Here is a 14582-nt window from a genome sequence, read left to right as displayed (position 1 = left end):
TACTCTTTGATATACCAAGCCTACACTGAGCGGATGACCTCCACAATGCAGTACTACAGGTACTACGAGTCTATTTGACTTAAATCTCATCGTATACTACATACTCCAACACCTGTGGATGTCAATCCGGACGGGGCCGTTTCAAAGGCCCATCATCCCCACCTCGAGTACATAAAAAAGGAGACGGCTAGGGCTGAAATCGGAGTCTCACCGAGGCAATTATATTCCAGTCTATTGTAAGATTTTGCGATCTTGAGATCTATGTGATCCCTGTTAGTACTCCGTACCTTCAGTACTGCCAGTTTCCAAGAAAAACGTGCTTTTTTGCCGAGTCTGTCTGAACCGTATTCTTCTCGGCGCCTAACCCTTGGCAAGCCAACCAAGCCAAGTTCCAGAAAAAGGTCAACGACTCACAGTGAGCGAATTCTGCGCCTAGGCCTGTCTGTTTCGTAGCGTGACTGGCTTCCCAAGCATTGGCCCCAAATTGAGATCCATTCCCGGCAAGATCGATTGCGCAACCTCAAGTCTCATTCCCGTTGGCCATGGCACGGGCTAGTCCGTGGCACCATCTGTATCAGGGTTCGCCCTAACTTCGGTGAAACAAGGTTGCGGCCCCCGGCGTGAGTGGCAGTGCAGTTCAATCCAGCCCCATGTTTACTTATTCTTCTTCGTCGCCTCTTCGCTGACAATATTTGCTTCTTTCTTGGAACACTGTACTTCTTTCGCCCCAGAGTCTTGGACCGTGCATATTTATTTTGTTTCAAAGCATCTTTTTTTTTACTCTCTTAAAGAAATTCGAGCTCTATTCCAACTCTGAGAATACCAGATGGTCTTATTGACTAGCCACCTAGTGCGTGCTAACCATTCTATGTACAAGCGCGACAGAACGCGATTCATCCCGGCTCTAAGTTCGCCAACATGAAGAAAAAGGAAAAAGGAAAAAGCATCCTTGGAATTATAAGCTCAAAAGGCAAATGCAAGATGCAAAACGTCATTTCTACACATTTCGACGTGATCGCTCCGAGCCCGTGGCCTTGGCCCAGGCGACGAATACGAGCCTCAGGAAAGCCCAACCCCGCCTCCTTATTTCCCGCGTGGCTTTCCCCAAATGCAAGACCCTGTTCGTCGTGGACTTGCACACCATCATGGCGGACCCTCTTTCGATCCTAGGTGCCGCGCTGGGGGTGGTATCTCTTGGCCTACAGGTACGCGAAGAGATCACCTCATACTGCAAAGCGTGGCGAGGCGCAGAGGAAGAAATCCAAGAAATCGCCAATAAAGCCGAAAGCCTCGAAGGCCCACTCAACGCTCTGCGAGAAATTATTCAAGAATCACAGCTCTCCGATCCCGGTATCGCTTACGATCTTCAGAATAAGATCCAGAGTATCCGCGGAGGTATACTGAAGGTTCAAAATGCGGTCGATCGGTGGAAACCCGCCCTATCCGCCGAGGGCTTCGGCGAGAAGATGCGTGCGCAAAGAAAGAGGGCCGCATATCCATTTCGGAAAGAGGCTTTGCGGGCTTTGGCCAATGATTTGGATAGTCTTCAGATGGGACTGCAGACTACTCTCCACGTGTGAGTGGATAATATGTCATTTCTGATAGCAATGGAAATTGACCAGCGGGGACTTCCGTTCTGCGATGTAGGTTTTCGGCTCAAAATACGCGACTGATCCCGTCTTTGGTATTGGCCCAGGGGAAATTGCTTAGCGAGGTTCAATCAATGGTATGGTTTGTAGAAGCGAGATGAGGCAAAAGAAAAGCTTGCCTTCAGGTCTTTTCGTTTTTAATTTTATTTTCTAAACGAACTCGCTGATGATGGAATCAGCACCTTGAATTGCAACATATATCGAAACTTTCTTCGCCACCACCGCCAGAACTACTGCAAACTTGGTGTGATGAACAAAAGCACGCGATCACCACAAAGCGAGAACATGAACATGAACTCGGAGAGGCCGTGGTTGATTCAAATTCAAGGAATCGAGGAGAAAAGTCCTATAGCTATTATAGCCGCCTCTTGAATATCACTATATCGGCCTCCTTTTTCATGACTAGAGGCGCTGGAGGATTTTCAATCGCCCCTTCGCTAACTCTCCGCGTGCCCCTGTCCCCCAATCACCCTGGTTTCTTTTCCATTTACATACACGGGCTTAGCGCGAAATCCCAGCGCCCCGAGGAATTTGTCAATAACATAATAGACCTGCTAAAACACCTTTTCACTACTGGCCAAGCGAGTCCATTGGACCTAGGGTCGGACGGAAATTCCTTTCTGGACGTACGTTGCGATCGAAATCCTGGTTTTGCCTCTCCCTTCTTTAGTAGCAGGCTAGAAGCTGCCGAGCTAAATATTTGCCATCTTTTATTTTCCAGTATGCTGATATTCACACTCACCCAGGCTGCGTGTTTTGCATTCTCGTGTAGTTCGCAATGGCATCCAGATGCCTATGTTCATTTCGCAAGGCTATTCGCCTTCCTGATTAACAGTGGCGCAGCGCTAAGCACTTCCACCTCGCTGGGTGGAACGGGGTTGGACAAGTTCATCGGCGCTGTAGAGCTCAATGCGGAAAAGTCTCGGATGCTCACGCGTCTCGCTCATCGTGGTGGCATTGTCACTGTGCGTGGTGCATTGCAATCACCAATAAGCAAAGCGAACTTACTGCAGGTTCTCGTTGAAAATGAAGAAGGTACCCGACTCATCCAACACAGATTTCCTTTAGGATGTTGTGACTCAAGGCAAAATAATAACAGAGAATTCCTTTCTAGTCGTCGATATTCCCGACGTTGCCAAAGCTATCATCCAGGAGTCCGAACATGACCTCAATGTCGAACTTCTCTCCGGCCGCGCTTCTCCAAACGATATCATCGGGAATACCGCATTAATCCAGCTCGCCGTAGGATGGCCCAGAGGAATAGAAATCCTAGCAGACGCCGGAGTCGATATGCATAGGAGATACCCATTATCTCCATTGTACATGGCAATGCGCGAACGTAACTACCAATCAAGCAAGGCATTGCTAGAGGCCGGCCATCCACTCAAGCCAGATGATATCTGCGCAGCGGAGACTCTGAATGACGGTAACAAGATGACAAAAATTCTCATTGAAGAATTATCAAAGCGACGCAAGCGACTTGCCATAATTGCTCAAGCTAGCATGTCGCAGATCGACCTTGCGAGAATCGAAGTAATTGCCAGTGCCAGTGTCTTCCTCCCTTCATCAGTTCCCGATATCGTCGCGTCTAGAATATGCCTTGCGTTGAAAGAACGCGGTATCAATATTGACCCTTCACTCGAAGTTGCGGAGCCTTCGATCTCGAAGTCCGTATATCATCAACCTTTGCGAAAGATAGACACACTTGACCTACTCTTCGAACACGGCTTCGAAGACATCGACACAAGAGATTCATCCGGCAAAACACCCCTCATGACAATGATTTCCTCATCGGGTATTTACGAATCATCGCATAAGAGACGGCGATGGCTTATTTCGAAAGGCGCCGATCCCACCAGGTCACTTCCTTGGGGTAATAATAGTGGAGGAACCGTTCTCCATCTACTCGGAACTTGTCTAGCCAGCATGTTAGCTCGGGAAATAACGCATACATCTCTATCAGAGCTTCGGCAATTCCAAGCTCCGGATTCCGACTCTGAAGAAGACCCTTTATTTGACTTGCGGTATACCCTCCGGGCCCCTTGTCGAGATAACTGTTTATGTGCTTGTTCGATGGACGGGTGTACTCCGCTACTAGCGGCTCTGCGACATCTTCTTCTCCGCTACACGCCTAGATTTTACATGAAAGGCGGGGTAAATCGACTACCCGGAGCCATAAACTTCCTTATATCGCGAGCGGAGAAAAGTGTCGATATTCAGATTTCTATTATTAGGCTGGTCACGTTTGATGCATTGGATCTTACACATACATGTTGTCGCAAAAGTGATACTTTCGCCGACGATCGGCTCCAATACATGGATAAAGCTGAAGTTGATGAAATTCGAGACGAAGAGTCTCTTCTAATAAAAGAATTCGAGTCTCTGCTCGATGATCTTGTTGCTGAATTCCGGCGACTAGGTGTTCCTATCATGGAGTTTTTGCAGGGGCCTTGGTATAGGATGGTCTTGGGACATATTAACCGACTGGGTATCTACGATCAAATTCACATGAGCGAGGTCCGGGGATTGGATTGAAGCTGCAGGCAACAGATGCTGTGTCGGGAAAAGTATCCCTGATGCTAGGGTCGAAAGTGTTAGAAATCGAGGACTGATCTCGGGACCGCGGGAGGAGCGTAAATACGAGGAGCAGAGTGGATCAATCATCCCGAGGTCCTAAGATAAGACTTGAATTCTACTAGTACTTACTGGGGCGAACCTAGGTACCTGCAGCTACTAGTACACGTACTGCACTTACGTACTGCAGGCAACACATAACCTTAAGGAGATTTTAGCCGTTGGAATAATAAAAAATAAACATTTGCAGTGTGGCTTAGCCAATACATTCGTTTGTTACATATCCGGAGCCAATAAGTAAGACAAAAGGCAGATGTTGTATGCTCAACTGAAAGCGCAAGGACACAAAAGAAACCCCCGCAAATAGAGATAAAGGAACTTGAATAAGAAATATTAAGTTGCCAGTAGGCATAGAAGATGAATAGAGAAGAGAGATTCAATAAATGTCAAATATATGATCTGTAACTGCATTCGAGACTCAAAATCCGGAGATATTCAAAACAAAAACCAATGAAAAAGACAACCAAAAGAAAGAAACAGGGTATCGATGGAATAATAAAGAAATGATAAGATCCAAAAATGATAGTCAAAGAAAAACGGTCAAGAGAAAAACCAGAAGGACATGGAAAGTCAATCCGAAATCAGAAAAACGATCAAAAAGGTCCATCCAGGTCGGCGGACGCAGAAGGAGGCAACGGTCGTAAATAGCGTCTATCATCGTTACCATCGCCGTTAGACTTGGAAGCACCAACGTAAGAACGATAGAAGAAATTGCAAAGATAAATCGATATAAGAAATTCAGAGAAGGGAAAATAAGAAGAGGAAAATTCCGAGAGGAACTCTATGCAAGTTCCACTTTCCCATTATCACTCCCGAGACGCCGACAAATCGGTTCATCCTCCCATCAAACGCCAAGTATGCATTAAGTGATATCAGAATGCAGCCCAAGAGTCAAAAGTTGTCGAAAATCGGAGCGATATTAGGGATTCAGCCCTGCTCCAATCAAATCAAATCAAATCCAAACTCAGTTCATCTCCATGCCGTACTCATCCTCCTCCTTGAAGCTCATGGCGGCATGGCCGGCACTGTTCCAGTACTGTGGTTGACCGGGGTTCCCATTCGAGACGCCATGGAAGGAGGGGCTCAAGTTGGTGGAGTCAGAGCATCGGCGCCTTGTGCAGGGTCGCCGGCGAGGTTGGTGTGCTTAGGAACGCGGAGACCGCTTCCGGGGCCACGGGTGTAGGCGAAAGAGGTAGGATCGTTCTTCTCCAGGGCGTCGAGGATCTCGCTGCGCATGCGCTTCTCTTCCTCAGTAGGCTCGAAGGGCCAGGTTCCACCGAGGCTGCCGATCATCTCGGCTAGCTCGGCTTCTTGCTGGTACTTGACGTGAAGGGCCCACATCAGATCGCGCATCCAGCTGACGGCGCCGTTGAGGATGTCACCCTTGTTGGGCCCTTTCTCTTTCTCTTCGATGGGTAGGCCCATCGTGATATTGCCTGGGGTAGCGCGACGTCCATTGCCGCCGGCCAGGAGAGATGTTGCGGCATTTCCACCGGCACCGGCCATGGAGAGGGCACTGTTGTTGACGAGCTGCTTGCGCACCTTGTCATCCTCGAGACGGTGCTGTGGTACGAGGTGGGAGAGATCCTGGATGCGCTCGTTGATGTTGTCGCGGCGGCGGCGTTCGACGAGATTGTGTGAAGCGCGACGTCGGCGCCGCTTGGCCTCTTGAGATTCCAGGTCCTGGCCACCCGGCAGGTGGGAGTCGACTTTGGTCGGGAGCGATGCGTGTTTGCCCGACTTGATGATCTCGGAAATGCCGGCATGTTGGCCGTGGTGACCGGGGAGGGAGATGGGTGAATCGACATAGGAATGCGCGCTGCCGGGAGTTCCATCCCATTGATTCGACAATGTCTTCTGGTGGCGGTGTTGCAATCCACTAGTTCGGATGGGTTGACCTGGGAAGCTCCCGGATTCCGGAGTGCCCAATGTCAAGGACCCCAGAGCGGGAGTCTTCGGGGTCATGGGACTCCGAGCATCCGAGGATGTACGGTCCATCGTGGACAAGCCTGGGCGAGACTTGCTGCTCAGGTAGTTCTGGTCGAATGAGCCGCTCTGGACATGGGGGTTCTGTTGGTTCATGCGGAACTGCTCGTAGTTGAAAGAGTTATTGACAAAGGGACTGGCCATCGGGGCGCCATCGGGGGTGTTTGAGTAGAGATGCGACATTTGACTCTGGTGACTCATGGCGATACCGCCAGCGGACTGGTCGTGCATGTAGTTAATATTATTGTCTCGCTGGACGCCATTTTGCCCGCTGATTTCGAGGTCCAAAAGTTCATCGGTGTCGATTCCAGAGTTTCCAAAGTTGAAGCTGGAGCCCATATTCTGTTGTGAACCGTACGAGTATGGCATGAAGCCGCCCTGTTGCATAGTCAAGTCCGAGGGGTCTACCCCTTCATTGGGGTTCCCGAACTGGTTACCGCCCATGGAGTAACCGGAGTGAGACATCATAAATGGATTGCTGCGATCGTCAGATTCGTGCTTGATGAAAAGACTTGCTTCTGCCATTGCCCCGACGGTATTCCAGTGTTCAGGTGAAGCAGCGACAGGGGAGGGGCGTGGAGTCGAGGGAGAATAGTCGTCGTTCCGAATTACTGACCCTCTCTGGTTCAACTATTGATCGGCACAGCCAGGCAGCCGTCAATGCGGTATGTTATGTGGCGGGAAAGATGTGAAGTCTGCGTGCGCAAGCGATGTTAGCATTGACTTTTCCGGAACGCAAACATGTTGGGGAGGGGTCGGCTAATCGGAATCAGGGTTGCGCAGCCTAATGCAGCGCGGCCTAACGCAGCGCAGTGTAGCGACGAGGCGCAACAAGGCAACCCAGGGCCACATGGTAGGCGAGGGGGGAACAGAGCAGAGTGACAAAGAAAGATCTCAAGAATGCCGGGGTGGGAGGGAAGAGAGGGGGGGGTTGTGGTTGATCCTTACCTTTCAGCCGGAAGGGAGGTTTGTGAGGGCGACACTCGCCTCTGAGTCAAACGAGAACGAGGAAGAGGAAAAGGTGGGATGGGTGGGAGTTGGCAGAGTCGGAAGAGAAGTTGAAATGTCGGAGGTTTGTGAGTCGGGGGTTAAACCGAGTCGAGTCGGTAAAGAACGGTAAAACAAGGACCGTAGTCTAAGACAGCGACAAGGCGATTGTAAGCCGGATGGAAGAAAGAAGATAGGGATAGGATGAGATGAGATGAGATGGAGGGGAAGTGAAAGAGGTAGAAGAAGTAAGGGAAGTGCCAAGTCAAATCGAGTAAAGGGCGAGCGTGGAAGGCGATACTGCCAGTTCCCGTCTCAGCCCTGTCAATCGAAGACGAGCAATGAAGTCAGAAATTCACAAGGAACCAGATGAAAGTGGGGGGGAAATCGGGGAGAGGGGGAAATGAAGGAGGAAGACGCGGAGGGAGAGCGGTGAGTGAGCAGTGGCGATGCTAGTACTATGTTGGTACAGCTAAAGCTCAGGCCGCCGCTCGGATTGCAAGAAATACGGGGGAGAGGGGAAATGGGTGAGATGAGGTGGAAATGGGTGGAAATAGGAGAGAAGATTGAATGAAAAAGAAAAAGGGAATTTGAATGGGATGGTGATAATGGACTCGGAGGTATATCTCAGGGTTGTGTAGTATGGTGGATAACCTACCGGAAGTATATAATCCCCAAAGTATAGGAATATATCTCGGTATAGTTGTAGTCCAACTTGAAGTTGTAGTAGTAAATCCTGCCAAGTATGATCTTGTTAGTATACTAGAAGAACACTTCAAGTTATTGTACCTAGTAGTAGGCACCAACAGTAAACAAGTACTGAGCACCCTAGTAGGCATCTAGTCACCTAGGCACAAAGGCATCTGCATCCACCACTGCTAAAGCAGAGCCCCAACCACATGGCCAACGCAGGAACATCGATGGAAATCATCCAGAACACACCAAGTGGATGTTGCCAACGTGGCTCGACATGATAAGTGAGAAAAAAAAAACCTAACCTTTCCACGTACCTGCGTATGATCGTGATCCACCGATCCTGGCAAATCATGGGTTCAACAGTTGTAGAAACTTCAGCTCAGATAGTACTCCTGACAACGTCCTCGTATTTTCTCTCTAGAAAAATCGATCCAACGGTAGATGCAGTGACAACTCAGCAAAGTGGGTTGCAGAAAATTTAAAAAAGGGTGAAATCACTTGCAGACAAAAACGAGGCGGAGGCAGACTTTAAGAACTCGAGCCCCTCCTGCATCTCTCATTTGATATATTACAACATCGGTCATGCAGCCCGTCGATCGGTGGGAATCGATTGAGGCTTGCCGGGCTTCGGCATCGGGCGCTAATGCTAGCACTACGTAGTGGATTTGCAACTATGGGCTGTTGGTGGTGTCGCTTTGGGTCATTTTTCGGGGGGTCCCAGCTGCTGGGGTTGTGGATTACGGGTGGTGGATTCAGAGTTATCCTTTTTGTTATTATGATTATTCTTTACTATTTTTTATTTCCTATTTTACCATTCTCGCCGGGTCGTAGTGGTGTGAACGGTGGACACTTGCGTGGGAACGAACGCCCACTACGAAGGGCGAGGAGGCGTGTGCGTGAGTGAGGGGTGGCAACGATAAACCCCGAGCCTCTGTATGGAGTATAGAGTGTATTATCATTTTTTATTTTTATTTTCTATTTTATTTTCTATTTACCTTTACGGTTGAAAAGAGTAATACCCTCAGTACTGGTGTTGGGGAGGAAATAAAGAAAGAAAAAACAGACTAGGACGAAGGGGCGAAGGGTGATACAGCCGGATTTAGTAAACGGCGCCCATCCCATGATGCCATGGGTGTTTGTCACCTGTACGGGCGAGTCATGATTCGGAAAAAAAAAATAAAAGATGATATGATGGCACAGGCGGAAGGAATGTATCAGATGGTCCCCATGGGTTACAGGCGCGCATTGTTAGGACGGTGATGCTGGAGGAAACTCTGCCGTGGAGTCCATCTAGCGTGGGTTTTAGTTCAATCTCGTCTCGAAACGACTGCATTAGTGTCTCCGAAGGCTAGTGGGGGAGGGTGGAGGGTCAACGAAGAAGGAGATCCGCCAATAATAGGACCATGTGGATGTAGATACCATGACCACAGGGAGGGATGATCTTCGGCAGGCATGCGGCGGTGGATCTTTGAAGTTGATAACTGGGCTATGAGAAAGAGTCAGAAAAGAAGATGTGTGAGAGAGGTGGTAGAGGTGGTAGTCGGGTGTATGGGAAAGGCCGGAATTGGTAAGATCGACGAAGGCGAGGCAGTTCCTGACGGAGGTGAGGGATTAGATACGAATCGCAAGTCTGATCCGGAGAATAACCCGGGGGGTTGGTTTAGAAGGTAGGGTATATGTACGAAGTAGATAAGTAGATATCCACCTCGTCAGATCCCTATATGATGTAGTTCAAGCGGGAGTATGGAGTACGGAGTAAGGTCTGTTCGTTTTCTGCAAATGTCGTGCAGACGTGCAGACGTGCAGAGAGTGGCGATCAACTTGGGGACGATGATCGACGAGTTGGGCCGTGCATCTGTTTTTCCTCCGCAGCTGCACCTGCACCTGAACCTGCACGATGGTGTGGGTGGAGATGCCCGGATGGTCCGTGTACTCCTAGGCTAGGCTCCACGATAACAAAAAAAGACAAGACACTATCTCATGGAGATCCGTTTTGAGCCATCACAGCGCTGTGACCTCTTCTTCCTTCCTCCCCCCCGGTGGCACTGGGGATTGCGCGAGACACTGATCTCGGGAATGTGGCGGAGACATGAGAGGGAGAAAGAGGGAAAAGAGAGGAGGGGGTGGAATGTGTCTGAGACGACCAGCCAATAACTATCAAAGAAGGACCACCTTGATAGGAGGAGCAAATACCGGTTTTACAGGCTGAGCCATACAGAATCGACAGAGTTTCCCATGTGCATCTAAGCCACGGAGCTAGTAGGAAGCTGAAGCGGAGAATGATTCATAATCGACAGGCAGATGCAGGATGCACATCAACTAGCCTAACAAGACGAGCTAGTACGGGATAGTAAGGAGTACTCCGTAGTTTCAAGTCTACTACCAGTACGGAGTAGTTGATGCTAGTTGATGTGCATCCGAAGTGGAGGAAGCACCGTGGATCCTCCCCGCGCCGTCCCGTCAAGGTTCGGAGGGTATCGCCGAGGACACGGTTCACCTTTGACGCAAGGAGGAGACTCTTGGACAAAGACAGAGGGGAGAGGGGAGAAGGGAGGGAGTGTATCTCTACATGACCATGGAAATATCTTTTTTCACCGCTGGAACCGCGAGCATTACCCAAACCCGGTGATAGCAGACGGGTTATCCCCATTCTACAATATCAAAAATGATAAAATGACGTCGGGTATGGGTCGGACATAATACGGAGCTATCCAGCATTCAAGTGCACACTATTCGATGGTACAGCCTATCAGATATGCGTATCAGATGCGTCTCGAAAATAAGAAAGAAGCTCCCAGCCGAAGAAAACAAAATTCCCCCTTTGTGTTACCCAAGTCCCCCCCGCTGTCGGACAATTATACGTGGTCGTACAAGCGGGTAGCCACAGGGCAGTCCAGAGAAGGTAAAGTAGGCTAGGGTAGGGTAGGGGAGATATCGGCTATGCAACCTCACAATGGCAGGGGAGGAGATCCGATACGGTAGATGGGTTTCTGCAGACCGTGAAGATGCTCGTGGGTCAGTTCATCTATTTTCGATCGCCAACAGGGTGCGCACCGGCCAGAGATCGACGGAGAGGGGGTAAAGGGTAAACTTTGAGCGGGAAGTCTCTCTCGGGCATGCCGTAAAGGGGAGGAATAGGAATAGGAATAGTGGGTAGTGGGTAATGGGTAGTGAATAAATAGTGAATTATCAATAATAATAAATGATTATTCAATAGCGTGTTGAGTAGCGAGCATAGCAGTTATAGAGGTAGTGTGGAGTAGAAGTGAGGTTGTTGTAGAGGGAAAGTGGAAGTGGCCCGTGTGTTCACCTCTCCATCTTGGCTATCTCCGTCTCTCTCTCCGTCTCTATCACATCCCCCCTTCAACTCCACACCTACACCCACACCCACATCTACCATATCCCCTTCCCGCTACTCCCTGGTATGTAATGATCCCTGTTTCCTGGCTCGGTCCGAGTCCACTGTCATCTGACAGCTCTCCAGTCTCGCCGATCCGGGCTGGTCGCATCGGTAGCTCCACGCCATCTCGTCATCTGCCATCTTCCCCCCCCTCGATCCTCCTACCCTCCTATACGAGAGTTCAGCGCTTCTACATCCAATCACCGCCCCGTTCCCTCGCTGTGATCGTCCCCCTTCTGTCGTGGATCGGACTCTGAAGGTTCAACGTCCCTCCCTCCGCTTGGCCCGTCCACCGCGTCCCTTGACGTCGTACCCTCTGCGCTCCCTCTATCTTCCATCCGCTGCTGCCGCGTCGGAACTGCCTTGGCTGGCTCGTCCCGCTTGTCTTGTTGCATTGTGCTGTGCATTTGCTTCCCGAACCGTTGACAAGCCCCTTTTACCCGACCCTGCTTGGTTACGCGCATCCTCCACAAGGCAACCAGAACCGTCCCACTCTTGATCGACCACAAGGTTTCGATCGGCTCGCCTTTCGCTCGCTCTCCATATCTGAGCCGCCCCTCGTCTCCCGCACCGTGCTTGATTTGCTGGCCCTGCTATCCGTAGGGCTAGACTAGTCTCAAGCTAGTACCCTCCCCTCGCCGTCGCGATTCACCACGAGCCCGGCGCAAAGCCCCAGGTGCACTGCACTACCCAGAACCCCGAATCGGTGTTTGGTTTGGCCTGAACGTCATCTGCCTTAACAGGCTTGAACTAGTCTCTACTCTCTAGCCAATCCTCACAGATCAGCCATCATCTGGCGTAGATCATCTGCACTCCATCGTGCATAGTCCCTGCAGGCCTCTCTTCGTTGCTGAGCCACAGACCTTGTGTACAGCGGCCGTGCACTTCTGCCCTTTTACCGTTTTCTCCATTCAATTGGGAATTTAATCAATCTAAGAAGCTAAGACGAAAGTTCTTTCGACCATGGCCAACAACACCTTTCGAGACTCTGTCAACTCCCTGGGCTGGTCGCGCAGAGACCCGGATCTCCCCGTCCGCACTAATGCCGACACCTCTGTTTTCTCACGCCTGCAGTCTTACAATCCTTTCGGCCAGGGAGGTTATGTTCAACTCCCCACTCACAATGAAGGCCCCGGAGCACCCTTGCCAGCCGCTACTCGAAGAGAGGAGGAAGAAGGATTCTTCGCGCGTAAGTTTCTCCGTCCCATATCCTCGTGACCATGCCATTCCCATCATCGTCCCGTCCTGCTCTCTGCCGTCCCTTGCCCCCCTGATCCAGGTGACGAGTGTGAAGTGCCTGCGCCGGGACGGATTCTCAAACTTCCATGCTTCTCACTTCTGGTTGAAATCCGACAGGAGTAGATCGCAACCCACGCTAACCACAACCGCGTATAGTAAGTCGGTGGGATCGAATGCTCGTTTTTGCGGCATGCAACTTGGGCGCCGCCATATGTTTCATGCTCTGTTTCTTCCTTTTCCCCGTCCTCACGCTCAAGCCCCGCAAATTCGCCATCTTGTAAGTTGCCTCCCCTAGTACATTCAGCTGTAGGCTGCATCTTGATCGACTTTCTCCCTCCATATTTCCCATTCTTCAGCCTGGACTCTGAGAGGACCAGTCAAATCCCGCTTTGTCCTGATCCTGGTCATGGGCGGCTTCTCGCTTGGACCATGTGCGCGTTCATGGCTCACACGCAGCTCACCTTATTCGTTGCCCTCGAAAGCATAGCCCTGCGCCTCATGCCAACATAACTCTTGTCGAAAAGCCAGATATTGAATGTCTAACTAACTCGCCCGTTTTCTTTTCTTTGTTTAGATGGTCTGTCGGCTCAGCCCTGTTTTTGCTATCATGGGCCGTTCTCATGGGACCGTGGACTTACGCTAAACATTTGATCTCGGGATCACGCTTGCCCTTCACGGCCGCCTACTTCGGCTCTATCGCGTTAACTCTCTACTTCGCCATCGGGGTAAGTCTGCTTCCTTTTTCGGATCGATCTACATCGATCTACTACCCACTCCTGTTCTTCCCTTGTTGTACACAGCTACGGTTGCACCCTGCGGCCGGGAAAAAGAAAAGGGGATCTCGCATTCTCCTCTTCGGGTTGTCTCCTGTACGACTTGAATGGCGTCTGGCCTATGCTTCCGCCTCACAAGGGCCTCGGGGCAGGGGAGGGAAGGGAGCAGATATCGCCGATATCACCCTATATCCACCGTGCAACCATGGTTCCACCCTTGGGTAACAAGACAAGAGCGAAGCCTCCGGACGCCTAAGGTGCTTGTATCACAACCTCCAACGGTTGTCCTGACCGCTCGCTTCATGTCTCACTGTGCCTGACCTGCACCATCTCTCTATCGCATCTTGGAGCCTCCCCATCACCATAACTACTTGTCGCATCATCTTAGACTCACCATAACTCATTGCTGACTTGTTCTGCAGCTCCAAAGCCTCATCCTCACTGCCATCTCCTCCGTCTTCCAGATCTGCGCCCTGGTCTGGTACCTCGTCAGTTACTTCCCCATGGGTAGCACTGGCCTACAGTACATGAGTCGTTTCGGTGCTTCGCGCGTTACGGCTTGGATGTCCGGTTGATCGAAATTCGACCGTCCTCCCTTCTTGTCTCTTGTCGCCCTATGATACCCTGGGTATTGGGTCTAGCGCAGTTTCTTGCTTGCATCAGGTCCTCGCGTTGAGGTCGATTCACTCTCCTCTTCTGTATATGTAGTTTTGCGGATAGATAAGAACGATCTCGTTCGTATGATAGCTTCATCTCATTTGAATATACTTAATCTGAATAATGATTTATCTTCATGCCTTAATGTTGTTCGGTACTCCGGAGTATCTGCGCGCAAGAGGGTCTCGAGTGTAGTAGCGCTTATCGTACCCTGTCTTGGGATGGAACTTGATTTTTAAAGAATAGCTCGTGCTAGGTGTGGCATATCTGATTTTATATGAAGAATACTATACTACTTGGTATCCTACCTAGCTATATAATCAGTACTCTGGGCTGTTAGGATAATGAATTTCAAGTTGTATAGGTACAATAACATCGCTGAGGGATTGGCAGCTGGGTCGATTGCGGCTATGGAGTGCGGTAGTTCAACCACCAGTGCAACACGCACCTAGCTATTGACTCCCACAACACGATCCGTCGATTCCGAGTCAATGTCAAATCAGCTCCCGAAGACAATAAATGAGAATAGCCCCGCCTCGCCGAATTACCCCATCTATCAGC

General features: G+C 50.3%; 5 protein-coding genes across 5 annotated transcripts; 3 read left to right on the top strand and 2 right to left on the bottom strand.

Moving 5' to 3' along the window:
- Positions 1-1145: 1145 nt before the first annotated feature.
- Positions 1146-1580, top strand: N7509_012443 (uncharacterized protein; the record flags this gene model as incomplete). Its single annotated transcript, XM_056637080.1, has 1 exon — positions 1146-1580. The coding sequence occupies one exon, from the start codon at positions 1146-1148 to the stop codon at positions 1578-1580; it is 435 nt and encodes a 144-aa protein (XP_056483110.1).
- Positions 1581-2371: 791 nt separating this feature from the next.
- On the top strand, positions 2372-4184 carry N7509_012442 (uncharacterized protein; the record flags this gene model as incomplete). Its single annotated transcript, XM_056637079.1, has 2 exons — positions 2372-2684; positions 2764-4184. 2 exons carry the CDS (start codon positions 2372-2374, stop codon positions 4182-4184), a joined length of 1734 nt encoding a protein of 577 aa, XP_056483109.1.
- Positions 4185-5366: 1182 nt separating this feature from the next.
- Positions 5367-6794, bottom strand: N7509_012441 (basic helix-loop-helix domain-containing protein; the record flags this gene model as incomplete). The annotated part of the gene is made up of 1 exon (XM_056637078.1): positions 5367-6794. The coding sequence occupies one exon, from the start codon at positions 6792-6794 to the stop codon at positions 5367-5369; it is 1428 nt and encodes a 475-aa protein (XP_056483108.1).
- A 4758-nt stretch (positions 6795-11552) lies between these two features.
- Positions 11553-11747, bottom strand: N7509_012440 (uncharacterized protein; the record flags this gene model as incomplete). The annotated part of the gene is made up of 1 exon (XM_056637077.1): positions 11553-11747. The coding sequence occupies one exon, from the start codon at positions 11745-11747 to the stop codon at positions 11553-11555; it is 195 nt and encodes a 64-aa protein (XP_056483107.1).
- A 568-nt stretch (positions 11748-12315) lies between these two features.
- On the top strand, positions 12316-13939 carry N7509_012439 (putative Golgi traffic protein SFT2; the record flags this gene model as incomplete). Its single annotated transcript, XM_056637076.1, has 4 exons — positions 12316-12541; positions 12748-12868; positions 13166-13316; positions 13787-13939. The coding sequence occupies 4 exons, from the start codon at positions 12316-12318 to the stop codon at positions 13937-13939; spliced, it is 651 nt and encodes a 216-aa protein (XP_056483106.1).
- Between the last annotated feature and the right edge of the window lie 643 nt (positions 13940-14582).

Source organism: Penicillium cosmopolitanum (assembly GCF_028827165.1).
Source record: "Penicillium cosmopolitanum strain IBT 29677 chromosome Unknown utg000011l:1.0-3548175.0:1.0-3550911.0, whole genome shotgun sequence".
Lineage (NCBI taxonomy): Eukaryota > Fungi > Ascomycota > Eurotiomycetes > Eurotiales > Aspergillaceae > Penicillium > Penicillium cosmopolitanum.
This window is presented reverse-complemented; position numbering and strand designations above follow the sequence as displayed.